This window comes from Chiloscyllium plagiosum, chromosome 9 (assembly GCF_004010195.1).
Source record: "Chiloscyllium plagiosum isolate BGI_BamShark_2017 chromosome 9, ASM401019v2, whole genome shotgun sequence".
NCBI lineage: Eukaryota > Metazoa > Chordata > Chondrichthyes > Orectolobiformes > Hemiscylliidae > Chiloscyllium > Chiloscyllium plagiosum.
The window spans coordinates 66540722-66559015 of NC_057718.1; the positions used below are offsets into that span (position 1 = coordinate 66540722).

Sequence of the window (18294 nt, forward strand, 5' to 3'; positions counted from 1 at the left end):
ATATCAAAGTTGAAACTTTATTGCTGGAACAGCACAGCAGGTCAGGCAGCATCCAGGGAACAGGAGATTCGACGTTTCGGGCACAGGCCCTTCTTCAGGAATGAGCAGAGAGTGTTCAGCAGGAGAAGATAAAAGGTAGGGAGGAGGGACTTGGGGGAGGGGCGTCGGAAATCCCCCTACCTTGTCTCAGTCAAATCCATCGAATTCAGCACCGCCTTCCTAACCTGAGATCTTCTTCCCGACCTCTCCGCCCCCACCCCAGTCTGACCTATCACTCTCACCTTGACCTCTTTCCACCTATCACATTTCCGACGCCCCTCCCCCAAGTCCCTCCTCCCTACCTTTTATCTTAGCCTGCTGGACAAACTTTCCTCATTCCTGAAGAAGGGCTTATGCCCGAAACGTTGATTCTCCTGTTCCCTAGATGCTGCCTGACCTGCTGCGCTTTTCCAGCAACACATTTTCAGCTCTGAATTTAGCTTCAATAAAACTCAGCTTTACACCATTCAGGATAAAGCAGCCTATTTGATTGGCACCACATCCACAAACATTTAATCCCTCCACTGCTAACAGTAAGTAGCACCAGTGTGTACCATCTGCAAGATGCACTGCAGAAATTCACCAAGGCTCCTTTGACAGCACCTTCCAAATGACTACCATTTAGAAGGACAAGAGCAACAGATACATAAGAACATGACCGTCTGCAAGTTCCTCTCCAAGTCACACTCAAGACTTAGAGCTTTATTGCTGTTCCTTCAATGTTTGTTGCTCCCTCCCAAATGTCATTGTGGGTGTACCTACACCAAATGAACTGCAGCAGTTCAAGAATAAAACATGCCACCACCTTCGTAAGGGCATCTAGTGATCTTATTCATCCTGCAGGTAATTGATAGGAGCTCAATTTGTTTGGAGTGTTATGGTAGTGTCCTGTTATCTCATGTAATCTCATCTTAGATGTCTGCTTTATATTATCACTTTCCTGCAGATTCTGATTCCTTCATTTACCCATTGTATTTGAACAACTGAAGGCATTAGTTGAATGATCTAATAAGTTGGTCTTATTGGTCTTATAGGTTGTATCAGGTGCAGCTTTGGAACTGCATTGGTCTGAACAACATGCACATGATGTAAAAGTAATTGTGCTGACGGCCAAAGGCAGAAATATTCACTTGTCAGTGCTTGTCTGGTACTGACATAAGAGCTTCATAACTATCCAGCTGAACATTTTGAGGACTGAAGATGTCATTTAAGTCAGCAAATCTGGGCAGTTGATTTAATTTCATCAGGACATTGGGACAGCCCTCTTTATAAACCTTGAAGGGATTAAAATAACTTACTCAATGGATTGTACTGATCTCTGTGGAGCTAACCTATAATAAGACTTGAAATCCCCCCCTCAGCTGCAAAACTCAATAACACAAGATTAAGCTGGACAGTATATTCTTTGCTGTTCACAAGCACTTGTTAGAATCTATATGTATCCTTAATAACCAAAGAGAGAGATTCTGAAATTGTTAAGTGTAAGCTTCATTGGCTAAAGTGAAGCATTTCTTCAGTCTAGGATAATTCTGAATTACACTTTGACAACAGAAAGTCCACGATTTTGGAAATGTCAAGATGCAGTCCTCTACTACTTGGCCCATGGTCTCCACAGCCATTAATTAGCTTCAGATAGAACTTGTTTGCCCTTTTAGGACAGCTAATTAAATGCCAGCAGCTTTCGTGACCACTGCTGCCTTCAAGCAATCCCACAGACAAGTGAATCGGGTTTCAAGATCTTGGGTCTCTCCAAGGCAAGGCTGGGGTGAGGCAGTTAGGTGTCTGAGGTAAACAGGGCAGGGACAGGAAACCCAAGGTGGGATGATCGTAGTGGGTGTACAGTCCTCCAATAGGCACGGGCCTATAAAGGAGATGCTCCACCTTTACTAGACACTACCCAAGCAACGAAAGCCGCCAAGGCAAACGCACTTGATCAGGGGCCTCTTTTGTTGCTGTGCCAGGTAGCAAGTATGTCTTCTGCTGCTGATAAAATTCCAAGGCTTGCCAATACTCCCCACAGAAGGCTGTAAAATCCAGATTAATATTTTCAACCATAATGTGCAAACAGCACACCTCCTGCAGGTTACCATTTAAATCGAATATGTCGGTTTGATACAGTAAAATATGTACAGAGACAATGTCTCAAAAGCAGCACAATCAAGCTGCATCTATGTTGGATTTCAGATCTTGCCAGGTTTCCAGTCGGGTTGGATACTTCTTCAGTACTGTGTTGGGTGCAGTTGAGGGCTGCTTGGGCCACAGAAAAAGAAAGGCATAGGGAGCTGATGACTTATCAACACACTATTAGTCTAATGCAGCACCTAATAAAAGATGAGTAATTGTTTCACTCTTAATAATTAAAAAATCATTGTATGGCAGCTTAAAAGAAGTCAAGTTTTCAGATCGCAAGATTTGAGACACCGTACCTGTATTCTTAAAATGGTTTTCCTGCATTCATTTATTTAGGCATAAACAATTTAACAGAACAAACTTCTGTTTTAACCAGCATCTTATGAACTGTCACTCTTGTTAAACCAGCAAAAATTATATACCTCAAATACCATGAAGTTGACTATTGTTCTGTCCAATGGTTAAATTTTTCAAATTTATTTATGTCACTAAATATAAACAGTTGATTCAATTTTGAGTCGATGTTTCCTCAAATAATTGTAATCTACCATGATTTCTGAGTAGTCACTTGAGGGGGCAAGTGAGAAGGCTCTCTGCTGGTAAGTTTTATTTAAGACAAAGTTGCATTATTATTTGTGATTTATGCTGTAAATAAAGTACACACCATCATGGTTATAGCCCCTGCATTACGTTTCTATTACTTAGTGTGTGTTTTCACATTGGTTATGTGGACCTCTTGATTATCTGGTATATTTAATAATCAACACACTCCTGGTCCCATAAGATAATAAAAACTTTACTGTAGTGAGTACAACATTAAAAGGGTCAGGATAATCATAATGAACAACAAGTACATAAATGGCTGTATGAAAAAACAATATAAAATCAATGCTGATCACCAAACAAGTGGAAAAGAAAGTAATGCAATTAATTGGGATAATAGTGACCAAGTCCCAAGATAGCCTGCTGTCAGTCTCATAGTGAATTTTATATCAGGTAGAGCTTCATATTGTTTGGTTTACGTGACACAAAATTTGAATGTGACATGAAAGTTGGAAATATATAGATATTCTTCTCCTGAATACTTGTTTTGAGCTCCTGAAACAATGATTAAATCCCATAAATTTCAAAATTGACTGCTGCGAGATTTAAAGGTAAGAAAAGAAGGATTTTATATGTCAAATCTGTGGATATCATATATAAGATAAAGGTTAAGGAGACCACTATTCATTGATGCAGATAAGTAGGAATAAAGCAGACCAGTGAGTCACACTTGAAATAAATTACACTGATCTCTGAGCCTTCTCCAGCTACTTGATCAAATATTGCTTCAAAACCATGGAACTGAATTGAGGTATATTCAGCAAAGTTGGCATGATGAATAATATGACTGTCGAGCTAATTTGGCTATTCAAATGCCAATGTTCCAAAACACAGTGCAAACATAGGTTAGTCTGGGAATCCATCCCTTCATCTGGAAAAAAAAATTGACAATCATTAAAAGAAAGCACATTTAATTAGATAGCTAGCTTCCAGCAACACTTGGAAAGTCCACTTGTCTGAATCATAACCTGACTACATAAGAACATGGGAAATAGGATCAGGAGTAGGCCATCTGGCCCTACAAGCCTGTTCCACGCTTTAATAAAATCATGGCTGATCTTTTTGTGGCTTCAGCTCCACTTACCTATTCTCTCACCATAACCCTTAATTCCTTTATTGTTCAAAAAACTGTCTATCTTAGCTTTAAAAACTGATTGTATAGTTTTGATATCACTTGTGAAGCCCTCCAGTGAAATGAAGAAGGGGAATCTAAGATCCAACTTGAGTAACTGCCACTAACAATGTCTAAAGCATGTAGAATAAAATTGAAAAGGCTGAACTCGAACAGTTACTGTAGAACCACACATTAACATTATCCATCAAAACATTCAAACAGTCTCCATCTACATTTCCTGCAAACTGTCAGTTTCTCCTGCTAATAATCTTTCAATTTAAAACTTAATGAGAGAGGCTGATTCTTCCTAGTTCAGTTCATGAATAGTTCTTTTAGGTCTACTTCCTGCTAATCAGTTTGTGATTATATTGGACTGGTTAATCATCAACCACACCAGGCATTTTTATGCCCATCACCTCTCCTTATATCAGAAGTCCTCAGACAGTGGATTTTTCAAAACATCTGGGCATATTATAAGGCTGAATTCTGATTGTAGAGTTCAAACTGTAATTATAAATTGCTTGTTTATTCTTTTGGTTTGAGTTCTACATCCCACAATAAGATCAACAACTTGAAACGATGCATTGCGATTCATTATTTTGTTACTATGCTCAGCTGTATAGTTTTTTCGATATTGCAACTCTATGGTTTGTTTCACTGTTAGTTTCTTTGTTTCTAAATATTTTAATCTTTTATTTTTCTTCTTTGCTTTATATTTTGTACACCTCTGGTTGCATTTTCTTGCGGTATTCTTTCAATTTTTCTTATCATTTGCTTATTGCCTCTTTTGATTCTTAAATTAACTATCTTTCTTTCACTGTCCTTCTCTCATATTTCAATGTACAGAGGCATCATATTCATTTCTCTCAAAATTCAGTAATCTGTGCCTAATTTGTTTTTCACTCGGTCCCTCACAGCAAGATTTTCCTTCCCCTGTGATTCATCACCATGACTACCTTCTGCTCTCCAGGTCTCTGAACTTCAAATCATTGCCTGAGATTTTAAACGAGGACTCTTAGGAAAAGAACCCAATATAATTAACATATGTGCATTCATTGCTCTGCCACCTTCCTACCCATCACGCAAAAAAAAAATTGCTGTAGAACTACCCTTTTATTTTCACCTCGTGCAGGGGTTTTCTCCATACCAGTTGCTTTAGAAATTTGTGTTTGGGTTGATCTGTCCTCAAATTTTCATTGCTTCCCTCAGTGTAATATTCACTTCCTCCAGTTACCAGCCTGGCAAGGAACTGACCATTGATGAAGCAATTGAGTGAATGTGGAAGTTTCTAATTGCTCCATTGGGCAATGTGCAAATGTAGTAACACAGAAAAGTCATGCTATTCTTTTTGATATAAATTATTGCATGCATACTTAGAACAAATGAGTGTTTTAATAATTGTAGTTATCTGTTTTAAGGAAGTTCACTTATTGTGCTCACAAAGTGATGAATGTTCATGTTGGACTTCAAGCATCATGTCTTAATATCAGGCTGTACACGTAAATCACTCAGATGTGGAGTATAGCTTCCTCTGCTCAACAGAGTAAATCATCTCCAACTTCAGCAGAGCATTACTGCTGTAGTAGTATGGAATTTTTAGAATTTTCCAAGGCAGTCATTCTATACCTCAAGTGAGATTGACAAATTAGTATATCTTTTGAGTTTGTGGCTAATTCCATATAAGACCATTGCAGTCAGCAGTCAAAGGGGTCTAATACCCCAGCAATCTAATCTGGGTTGAATCTACTGAACTAGGTTATAATTTTCCTTAATTCTGCAGAGCAATCCTTAAGACCACCTTGATGTCAGTTGAAAAATATCAAATCCAAAGAAAATTGGAAATGCCTTAGCTTTTAGTTTACATCAACTTCTCAGATTTCTAGATGCTCAAGAATTTTAATAAAATATATTTGCTAATTACCATGACATGTTTAAATTTTCTAGCAAATGGGAGCAGGAGTAGGCCATTAGCCCTTTGAGCCTGTTCTACCATTCATTATGATCATGACCTGATTATCCAACTCCATAGTCTGCCTCTGTTTTTCCCCTTATCTTTGATTCCTTTTGGTCCAAGTGCTATATCCAATCCTCCTCAAAATCATGCAATGTATCGGCCTCGACTGCTTTCTGTGAGAGTGCATTCCACAGGTTTACCACCTTCTGGGTGAAGAGATTTCTCCTCATCTCAGTAGTAAATTGTTTACCTCTATCCTTAGACTGTGACGCCTGATTCTGGACTCATCGGAACATCCTTCCTGCATGTTGACTGTCTATACCTCTTTAAAATTTGAAAGGTTTCTATGAGATGGTTTCCTCCTCCTCCTCCTCCTCCTCCTCCTCCTCCACACCCCCATTCTTGAACTAAACCAATAACCTGTCCTCATTGACCAGTCCTGCCCTCCCAAGAATCATGTGGTCGACCTTTGCTGCATTCCCACCATAGCCAGAACACCACCACCCTTTCTTTTCCCCCCCCAACCTCCCTCAGGCTCAGATAAGGAGACCAAACTTCTCTCAATATTCCAGGTGTAGTCTCACTAAGGCCCTATGACACTGCAGGAAAACAGCTTTGTTCCTGTACTTAAATCTCACTCTGAAGGCTAACAAACCATTTGCTTTCTTGACGGCCTGCTGCAACTGCTTACTTTCAGTGGCTGGTGGTACAAGGACAGCCAGGTCTCTCTATCTGTCTTCCTTTCTGTTTTGGTTGCAAAGTGGGTAACCACATTTATCAATGCTACACTGCATTTGCCATGCATTTTCACACTGAAGCCTCTCTGCATTGTCCTCGGAGCTCATCCCCTCCACCCAGCTTTGTGTTATCTACAAAGTTGAACATATTGTATTTCGTTCCCTCATCTAAGACATTATGTATTGTGTATAACTGGGTTCCTAGTATTGATCTTTACCCCCCGTGTCACTGTCTGCTATTTTGAAAATGATCTATTTATTCCTACTCTGTTTGTTTCTTGTCTGTGAACCAGTTTTCTATCCATTTCAATCCCATGTGCTTTAATTTAACATGCTAATCTCTTGAATGGGACTGTTGAAAGTCTTCTGAAATTCCAAATAAAAGAGATTCACTTGTTCCTCCTTATCAACACTGTGTGTTACATCTTCTAATTTCAGCAGACTTATTAAGCATAAGTTTCCTTTTGTAACTCCATGCTGACACTGGCACTGTTTTCTAAGTGCTCAGTTATTAAATAATTTGAGATGGATTTTGGCATTCTCCCCCAGTACTAACATCTGGTCTATAATTATTGTTTTCTTTTCTCCCTCCCTTACATTAGGAGTTACATTAGCTACCCTCTAATCTGTAGGAATTGTTCCAGATTCTATAGAATCTTTGTAGATAGCCACCAATGCATTCTCTATTTCTAGGTCCACTTCCTAAGTACTCTGAGATTAGTTGATCAGGTTTTGGAGATTTATCTGCTTTCAATCCCATCAATTTTCCCAAAACTATGTACCTACTAATACTGATTTCCTTCAGTTCTTTTCTCACTAAATTGCATTTCTCAACATTTATTCTGTTATTTTTGTCCCCCTTTTGTGAACAAAGAACCAAAGGATGTAGTTGGTGGTTCAGGCATTTCTTTGTTGCCCACTATAAATTCCCTGTTCTGACTGGAAAGGACCATAATTTGTCTTCACCAATTTTATTTCTCTTTATATACCTATAAAAACTTTTAGTCTGACTGTTTCCCACAAACTTACTCTCATACTGTTTTCCCTTAATGAATTTGAATGGCTGTTTTGATAATTTCCTGTTGTCATTTCTTTTCTTTTACTGCATACCTAAGCCAAGGATGTTGTTTGAGAAAGGAACTATTTCAGGGTCTCCATACTTAGCACAGGGAAATGCAAATAAAGCCTCTTCTACCATATCCTAACAATATGCCTTGCTTCAAACTTCATTTGAGTGCAACAGCTATATCAATATCATCCTTGTACCATATCCTACACTGATCATCCTGTCCTGCCTTTGAGAAAGATCATCAATTAGGGATACTACTGTGTGGGGAGACCCATGCCCCTGAGAAATGTGACTAATACTGTCTAATCATATCTGACATAAGATCATCACATTTAGAGGACTTTTGTCCCTTTTACTGAACTCCAGTATCCTTCAAGCATATTTATTTTAGGATGCAGATCAGATGATAATGTCTTTGAAAATTTCAAGGTTTCAATGACTGAATTACATTAAAGCCAGCTTAATTTTGTTTTTAGTTGCAATTAATTGCTTGTTGTGGATCTATTTTATAGAATTCTTTTAGATTTTCATCAACTGAGGAAATGCTTAATTGCTGATGTCTTCGAAAGAAACTGTGAATTTTCAGGTTTAGGAACAAACAGTAGATAAAATAATCCCAGAGCGTGTTCAGATGTTTAAAAGGATTGATGAAGTGAAGTACTAAGTAATGGTAGAATGCTTGAATATAATACAAAAGTACTTAAAATGTTTTAAGATGAATGAAGGTTTCATAATTTTTGGATGATTTATGGTTGTATCTTTTATAGGATCTGAATTGTCTGTTTGAAGTATACCTGGATCCCCTACAAAATGAGACTTTCTTAACACAGGATGAGGTATGATGTTAGAATGTTTATTTTCAGAACACTTGTGTTTAAGGCCTTTGCCTATTGTTTTCACGACAACCGTTAGTTTATGCGAACATTTCTTTCTCCTCGCGTCCTGTTATTCTGCTTCACATCTGCCATTATTACCCCTTGACTCCATCTTTCTCACTGGCCACCATCTCTAACTACCATTTTCTGTCAAGTCTGAAACACATTGTTTTCCAAATCCATGCCCTTTTTTTTTGGAACTGCATGGTTAAATTCTTGAAATAAGGATTCTAAATAGTACCAAAATAGGTCATATCAAACGCTCAAAAAAGAAATGAGCTTGTGACACAGATTGAAATTGATAGGCATGATGTGGTGGGCATCACGGAAAATGGCTGCAAGGGGATCAGGATTGGGAGCTGAATAGTCAAGATATACATCCTGCTGAAAAGATAGGCAGGTGAGCAGAGGGGGTGGAGTTGCCTTAATGCTAAAAAATTAAATTAAATCAATAGAAAGAAATAAAGTAGAGTCAAATAATGTAGAATCTGTTTGGGTAGAATTGAGGAACTGCAAAAGTAAAAAATAAACCATAGTTGGAGTTATGTACAGGCCTCCAACTAGTATTCAGGAGCTGGGGAGCAAGATGCACCAGAAGTTAGAAAAGATGTGCAGGAAAGGCAAAGTTACAGTGATCATGGGGAATTTCAATATGCAGGTGGACTGGGAAAATCAGGTTGGTAGTGGATTGCAAGAAAAGGAATTTGTGGAATGTCTAGGCAATGGCTTTTTGGAGCAGCTTGTGGTGGGGCCCAGTAGGGCACAGGCAATACTGGATTTAATGCTTTGCAATGAGGCAGACATGATAAGGGAGCTTAAGGTGAAGGAACCCTTCAGAGGCAGTGACTATAATATGATTGAATTTACTCTGCAATTTGAGAGAGAGAAGATTAGAATCAGAGGAAATGTATTACAGCAGAATAAAGGCAAGTACAGAGGCATGAAGGAGAAGCTGGGTAGAATTGACTGGGAGATGAGCCTAGCAGGAAAGACAATGGAACAGCAATGGAAGGAGTACCTCAAAGTAATTCAGGATACACAGCAGAGATTCACCGTGAGGAAAAAGAAGCATGGTGCAGAGAGGATGAGGCAACCATGGCTGACTAGGGAAATCGGGGATAGCATTAAAGCAAAAGAGAAAGCATATAATGTGGTGAAGGGCAATGGGGAACCACAGAATTGGGAAGTTTACAAAGACCAACAGAGAGCAATGAAAAAATGGGGGCGAAGATTAAATATGAGGATAAGCTAGCCAGTAATATAAAGGAAGACTGTAAAAGAGTTTCTTTAGATCTATAAAGGGCAAATGAGAGGCAAAAGTAGACATTGGGCTGCTGGAAAATGACACTGGAGAGATAGTAGTGGGGAACCAGGAAATAGCTGAGGAATTGAGTAATTACATTGCGACGGACTTGACTGTGGAAACACTAGTAATATCCCAAAAATTCAAGAGTGAGGGAGCAGAACTGAGTATAGTGGCCATCAAAAAGGTGAAGATGCTAGAAAAACGGAATGGCCTGAACCAGATGGACTCTAACCAAGAGTTCTAAAGGAGATAGCTGAAGAGAGTATGGAGGCATCAGTGATGATTTTTCAGGAATCGCTAAATCAGGGAGGGTCCCAGAGGACTGGAAAATTGCTAATGAGCTACTCCTATTTAAAAAAGGGAGTAAGGCAAAATACGGAAAATTGCAGACCAATTAGCCTAACCCCTCTCATGGGTAAGATCCTGGAATCCATTGTGAAGGATGAGATTTCTGAATTTGTGGAAGTGTATAGTAAAATAGAGCAAAGCCAGCAAGCTTTCATCAAGGGCAGGTCAGACAAATCTGCTAGAATTCTTTGAGGAAATAATGAGCAGGTTAGACCAAGGAAAGCCAATGGATGTTATCTACCTGCACTTTAAGAAGGTTTTTGAGAAGGTAGCACACAGAAGACTACTAAGTAAGATAAGAGCCCCTGGTGTCAGAGGCAAGATGCTAGAAGCCTGGCTGTCTGGCAGAAAACCGAGAGTGAGGATAAAAGGGTCTTTCTCAGGATGGCAGTGACAAGTAGTGTTCTGCAAGTCTCCGTTTTGGGACCACAACTTTTCCTTTTATACATTAATAATCTAGACGAAGGAGTAGAAGGCATTCTGGCTAAGTTTGCAGACAATACAAAGATAGCATTGAGGATGCGGCGAGACTGAAGAAGGATTTGGTCAGGTTAGGAGAGTGGGCAAAGAAGTGACAGCTGGAATACAATGTGGGAAATTCATGCACTTTGGAAAAATAGAGGCATGGACTTATTTCTAAATGGAGAGAAAATCCATAAGTCTAAAATGCAAAGAGACCTGGGAGTTCTAGTCCAGGATTCTCTCAAGGTAAACTTGCAGGTTGAGTCGATAGTTAAGAAAGCAAATGCAATGATGGCATTTATTTTGAGAGGACTTGAATGTAAAAGCAGGGATGTACTTCTAGGGCTCTATAAGACGCTGGTTCGACCACATTTGGAGTATTGTGCACAGTTTTGGCTCCCACATCTCAGAAAGCATGTACTGGCCCTGAAGCGTTTCAGAGGAGGTTTACGAGAATGGTCCCAGGAACGAAAGGTTTAACATACAAGGAATGTTTGAGGACTCTGGGTCTATACTTGATGCAGTTTAGAAGGTTGAGGGGGGATCTAATTGAAACTTACAGAATGCTGAAGGGCCTGGACAGAGTAAATGTTGGGAAGATATTTCTATTGGTAGGAGAAACTAGGACCAGAGGGCGCAGCCTTCAAGCAGAGGGAAGACCTTTTAGAATGGAGATAAGGAGAAACATATTTTCAGCCAGAGAGTGGTGAATCTATGGAATTCATTGCCACACAAGCTTGTGGAGACCAGGTCATTGAATATATTTAAGACTGAGTTCTTGCGTATCAAGGGTTATGGGTCAAAATTGGGAGAATGGGGATAAGAAACTTATCAGCCATGATTAAATGGCAGAGCAGACTCGATAGGCTGGATGGCTTAATTTCTGCTCCTATGTCTTATGGTATTCCCCAATGATCATTCTTGATTGCCTGATGTTTCTAAACTATGTCTTGCTCCTTTTTTTAAAAAAAAGTTTTGATATTGATCAAACTGGTTATCCAACATCCATTATTGAATTGTTTGGGTTAATTTTTGAAACTAAGGTTTAGGATGTTCCCTAAAACAAATTTTGTTCCCAATCACACTCTCCATCACACTCCCTGCCAATTGATCTGAAATTAGTTTCTAAACAAACGTCTACACAAATTTCTGAACCTATCACTGCCTTTAGACTATTTGATGCTGAAACTCTATGTACTTGACAATTTCAAGCTCATCTGGTTGGAATCCAAATCTACTCTGTATAAACTTGAGGTCATCCAAATTTCTGCTTGTCTTATGTCCCATTCATTCATTACACCTGTGCTCACTGATCTACATTGGTTCCTGCTCAAGCAATGCCTCAATTTAACTTTTTTGATCCTTGTTTTGAAGGCCCCCACCTCCCATGGACTTTCCCTTGCCCAGCTCTTCTCCTCCAGCTATGAAACCCTGTACGACCATAAGATACAAGAGTTGAAATAAGCCATTTGGCCCACCAAGTCTGATCCACCATTCAATCATGGCTGATTTTTTTTTTCTCAACCTCATTTTTTTGCCTTTCCATAACCCTTGATCCCCTTACCAATCAAGAAACTGTCTATGTCTGTCTTGAATACACTCACTGATTTGGTCTCCACAGCCTTCTCTTGAAATGAGTTCCAAAGATTCACCACCCTCTGAAGAAATTCCTCCTTATCTCCGTTCTAATGGATTGTCACTTCACTCTGAGGTTTTGCCCTTGGGTCCTTGTCTGTTTCCAGACCCCTCAGTGTTCTGTAAATTTCAATCAGATTCCATCACCCCCCCCCCCCCCTCCCCCAATCTGTTTTAACTTAATTAAGTACAGACCCAGAGTCCTCAACTGCTCCTCATGACAAGCACTTCATCCCTGGAATCGTTCTCATGGACCATCTCTGGTCTCCTTTCAATGTCAGCGCACCAATCCTTGGCTATGGGACTCAAAACTACTTACAATACTCCAAATGCAATCTGACTAGAACCTTACACAGTCTCATCAGTATATCTCTGCTCTTGTATTCTTGTCCTCTTGATATGAATGCTAACATTGCATTTGCCTTCCTAACTGCCAGCCGAACTTGTACGTTAGCCTTAACAGAATCCTGAATGAGGAAACCCAAGTCCCGTTGCGTTTCAGATTTCCGAAGCCTTTTCCCATTTAGAAAACAGTCTATGCCTCTATTTCTACCAAAGTGCATAATCTCTCAATTTCCCACACAGTATTCCATCTGTCACTACTTTGCCCACTTTCCCAGCCTATCCAACTGCTTCTGCAGCTTCCCTGCTTTCTCAACACTATCTGTCCCTTTATCTATTTTTGTGTCAGCTGCAAATGTAGCAAAAGTGGCCTTAGTTCCTTTGTCCAGATATTTAATGTTGTAATTGTAGTCCTAACATTGACCTTGTGGAACTGCACTAATCACTGGCTGCCATCCTGAAAAAAGCCCCTTTATCCCCATTCTCTACTTTCTGCCAGTCAGGGAATCCTATATTCATGTCAGTACCTTGCCTCGAACACTATGGGCTCTTATTTAGCATCCTCCTATGAGGAATTTTGTCAAAGACCTTATGGAAATCAAAATAGATCACTGGCTTTCCTTTGTCTAACTTGTTAGTTACCACATCAATAGATTAGTCAGGCATGACCTTCCTTTAAAGCCATGCTAACTCAACCCTATTTTACTGTCCGTTTCCAAGTACTCCACAATCTCTTCATTAATGATCGATTCTAAAATCTTCCAAGGTTTGATTAACTTGCCTTGTTTCATATATTGCATATACTTATGTAGAACAGTCTTATCCTGTGTTGACTGCCGTCCTTCTCATAGCTGTCCCTTCGTCTGTTGTGCCTGAACTTAGGTTCCTGATCCTTTCCATACACTGTCCTATTATTTAATCCAGAAACTTTCATAATCCTTCTTGAGCAGCCCCCCTTAACTTCTGCCATGCTACAGAACCCACAGTCCCCCATTATTTAATTTAAGTCCTATCTACAGCCCTAGTTTTGTGATTAGTCAGGACTCTGGTCCCAGCATAATTCAGGCGGAGCCTGTCCCACTGGATCAGTTCTCTCCTTCCCTAGTACTTGTGCCAATGTCCCATGAGCTCAAACCCATTTCTCCTACTCTCTGATCTTGGAGCCATGCGTTTATCTCTTTAATCTTGTTGACCTGTGTCAATATCCTCATGGCTAAGGTAGTAATCTGGAGATTATTACGTTTTTGGTTCTGCACTTCAATTTAGTTGCCTCATTTTCTTGACAGAACCTCTTTATTAGTGGTACTTATGTGAGCATGACAATTGAATCTTTCCCCCTCCCACTCCTTCTGCAGAAGTTCTTCTGCAGCCCAGATGAGATTGCCTGCCTGGTGCCCAGATTCAGCATATGCAGGACTTCAGGACTCTCGATCTGCCCCAGAGAGCTGTGTCTATTCCCCTGACTATACTGACCCCAATTAGAACTACATTTCTGTTTTCACTCCTCTCTTCAACATTTCCCTAGACTTCAGTGCTACAGTAAGTTTGCTTATCCTCCTCCGAGCCCATCACACTCATCCCCACAGGGAGCAATAATCTCAAATTGGTTGACAAACTCCAAGGATTGAGGCTTCTTCAGCACCACCTCTTGGTTCCCTCTACCTGCTTCACACGTAGTCACACACTCCTGTACTTGACCACTGACCAAATTTGAGGCAGATGATCTAACAGGTGTGACTGCCACCTGAAACAGCCCCTCCCTGATGAGTTGCAGTGTTCGATGCTCAGACTCCAGCTTATCAACTCTGAGCCAGAGTGCCTGAAGCAACCAACACTTGCTACAGATGTGGTAACTATGAACTGCAGTGGGGTCCAGAGCTCCCATGTCATGCAAATGCAACACCTCACCTGGCCCAGTACCTCCTGTTTTATTTACAGAGTTCTAAATTTGACTTTTTAAAATTTCCTATTGGTCTTTTAGCTTGTAACCTGTAGATGTTTTTCCAATTTACGTTCAATCTGAAAGTAACATGTAATAGTCAAATTAGTAGCTATCACCAATCAATTAGCTTACGTTTTCCTATGATGTCGCTCTTTTGTGCTGGGCCCCCAATCCTGGACTTCAATTTCTTCTGTTTAAAAGACTGTACAAATTTGGCTATGTCTCACTCTGGATGTGATCTTTCTTTCCTGACCATGCGCAGCTGCACTCATCAAATGTTTAGCTTCTAAGTAATCTACAATTTAAATTACTCCAGTATTGTTGGTTGTGCTGCAAACTTCCCCAAGCTTGGTCATTCTTTGCCGAATTCCATTACCCCTCCCCCCTTCTCCCCCCCCCACCCCCCCTCCTCACTTCACCATTTGCCATAATATTGCCATCTGTAGTATGTTGTCAATTCTTAATTTATAAGACCATAAAACATAGGAGCAGAAATCAGGCCATTCAGCCCATCAAGTCTGCTCCAACATTCTGTCTTGGCTGATATGTTTCTCAACCCCATTCTCCTTCTAACCTTTGATCACTTGACAATCTTCTCTATCTCTGCCTTAAATATACTCCATGACCTGGCCTCCACAGTCTTCTGTAGCAATGAATTCTATAGATTCACCGCTGTCTGGCTAAAAAGGTTTCCTTTACTCGAAGGCTGTGTCCTCAAGTCTGTCCTGCTAATGGAAATATCTCCTCAACATCCACGGTATCCAGGCTATTCAGTAAGTTTCAGTTCAATTCCCCCCTCATCCTTCTAAACCCCATCGAGTATAGATCCAGAGTCCTCAACCATTCCTCATTTGTTAAGCTTTTTATTCCTGGGGGGTGATTATTGTGAACCTACTCCAGATCTGCTCCAGGGCCAGTGCGTCCTTCCCAAGATATGGAGCCTAAAATTGCTCTCAGAATTCTAAGTGTGTCTGACAGAGCATTATAGAGCCTCAGAAATATATCCCTACTTTTATATTCTAGTCCTCTTTAAATAAATGCCAATATTGCATATGCTTTCCTAACTACCAACTCAACTTGCAAGTTTAATCTTGAGAATCTTGGACTAGGACTCCTAAGTACTTTTGCACTTCCAATTTCTGAATTTTCTCCCTATTTAGAAAATAGTCTGTACCTGTATTCTTCCTATCAAAGTGCATGGCCTTACACTTTCTCCATTGTATTCCATCTGTCACTTTTTTGCCCAAACTCTAAACTGTCTAAATCCTTCTGCAGTCTCCTTACTTCCTCAATACTACTTGTCTTCCTATCTATCTTTGTATCATTTCCAACCTTAGCTAGAATGCCCTCAGTTCCTTCATATAGATCATCAACGTGTAAAGTGGTCCCAACACTGACCCTTGCCAACACCTCTAGTCGCTGGCTGCCATTCTGAAAAGATCTTTGTACCCCCACTCTCTGCTTTCTGCCAGATGGCCAAGCTAGTATCTTGCCTCTAACACCCTGAGCTCTTATCTCACTCAACAGCCTCCTATGCAGCACTTTGTCAAAGGCCTTCTGGAAGTCCAAGTAGATAATCTGCATTGGCTGTTCTTTGTCTAATCTGCTCGTTACATCCTCAGAATTCTAGCAGATTTGTCCGGCATGATCACCCCTTGATGAAACCATGCTGGTTTTGCCGTATTTTGCCATATACTTCCAAATATTCAGAAATCTTTTCCTTCTGAGTGGACTCTAAAATCTTACCACCGACCGAGATACAGGCTAATCAGCCTGTAACTTTCCATCTATTGCCTCACTTTGTTCTTAAACAGGGGGGTCTACATTAGCAATTTTCCAGTCCAGTGATTCAAATGATTTCTGAAAGATCATCACTTACGTCTTCACTATCTCTTCAGCTTTCTCCATCAGATTCTGGGGTGTAGCCCATCTGGTCCAGGTGATTTATCCACCTTCAGGCCATTCAATTTTTCTGGCCTTCTCCTTTGTAATGGCCACCATACTCCCCTTTGCCCTCTGACCCTCTTAAAGTTTTGGCATGTTATTTGTCTTCCACCTTGAAGACTGATGCAAAGTACTTGTTCAGTTCCTTCACCATTTCTTTGTTCCCCATTAATATTTTTCCAAGGTCATTTTCCAGTGGCCCAAAGTCCAATTCTGTCCCTCTTTTATATACCTAAAGAAAGTCTTGCAATCTTTTTCTTTGTTACTGGCTAGCTTACCCTCCTATTTAATCTTCTCCTTCCTTATTTCTTCTTCATCCTCTATTGGTCTTTGTAGGCTTTCCGGTCCCCTGACTTCCCATTGCCTTTTGCCGCATTATATGTTTTCTCTTTTGCTTTTATGCTGTCCCTGACTTCCCTGGTCAGCCATGGTTGCCTCGTCCTCCCTTTTCCTTAGGGATGAATTTTTGCTGTGTCTCCCAAATTACTCCCAAAAGCTCCCTGCCATTGTTGTTCCACTGTCTTTCCTGCTAGGCTCTTCTCCCAGTCAATTCTGGCCAGCTTATGCCTGTGTTGTTACCTTTATTCAACTGTAATGCTATTCCATCTGATTCCAGCTTCTCCATCTCAAATTTTAGAGTAAATTATATCATATTATGGTCACTGCAGCCCTAAGGGTTCATTCATCTTTAGTTCCCTTCTCAGGTCTGCCTCATTTTACATCACTAAATCCAGTATTCTCTGTTCCCTTGTGGGCTCTACCACAAACTGCTCCAAAAAGCCATCTCGTAGATATTCCACAAATACCTTTTCTTGCAATTCATTGCCAACCTAATTTTCCCAGTCAACCTGCATATTGAAATTCCCCCATGATCACTGTAACCTTGCCTTTCTTACACTCCTTTTCTATCTCCTGCTGTATCCTTTTGCCCCACATCCTGACTATTGCTATTTACAAATTGCGAAACACCTTCGAGACGCTTCATAATGTTAGATGCAATATAGATATATTTTGTTTTTAATGTAAATTCCTTGAGCACCTTTTAAAGAACAGCACAGCGCCTGTAGGGCAACGTCATGTTGCTACTTCTGACCCCACAGAGATATGAACGGTGGTTCCATTTAAGTGTTGGGTGAAAATATGATCATATCTGATCTTTCAAAATTACATGTTCAAAATGTTTAGGAAAACTTTTTGGGGCTTATTTCACGTCATTTGGTTTGAGTTCACGCCTGGTTACAGTAATATTTCAGACAGCGTGAAGCCAAAACGATACAAGTCAAAAAGTAGTCTTGCCTAAAGCGTAATTTTGTTTAAATAGCCCTGTGTTTTTTGATATTGTAAAAGATGAATTTGTATGCCATTAAAGTTTTTATATTCTACTTAGAGTTGATTCCATGGTGAAATGGAAGTAACCAGAACAATGCATTGCTAGCCAGCTGGATGACTGGTAAAATAAGTAAAATCTTCAGTGCAAATGGACTTCAATTAGACACATCCGTTTTAGCAGTTGCCTTGTTACATAGAAATAGGAGCAGGAGTAGGTCTGTTCCACCATTCAATGGCTGATCTTTATCGTGGCCTCAGCTCCACTTAGCCACCCTCTTACCACAACCCTTAATTTTGAACAGTAAAGGAATTATCTATCTTAGCTTTAAAAACATTAAATTTTTAACTTCACTGAGCATGGAATTCCACAGATTCACAACCATCTGGGTAAAGAAGTTCCTTCTCACTTTGATCCTAAATCTGCTCCCCCTAATTTTGAGGCTATGCCCGCTTGTCCTCGTTTCA

The 18294-nt window shown here is 40.1% G+C and overlaps 1 protein-coding gene across 9 annotated transcripts in view; it reads left to right on the forward strand.

Annotated features, from left to right (window-relative positions):
• The window catches only part of LOC122552912 (rho guanine nucleotide exchange factor TIAM2), a 370627-nt gene that overhangs the window by 318190 nt on the left and 34143 nt on the right, over positions 1-18294 (forward strand). For all 9 annotated transcript variants that reach the window (XM_043696131.1, XM_043696135.1, XM_043696133.1 and 6 more), the window contains one exon: positions 8414-8482. In XM_043696131.1, coding sequence (XP_043552066.1) covers positions 8414-8482 — 69 coding nt within the window. The remainder of the gene's footprint in view (positions 1-8413; positions 8483-18294) is intronic.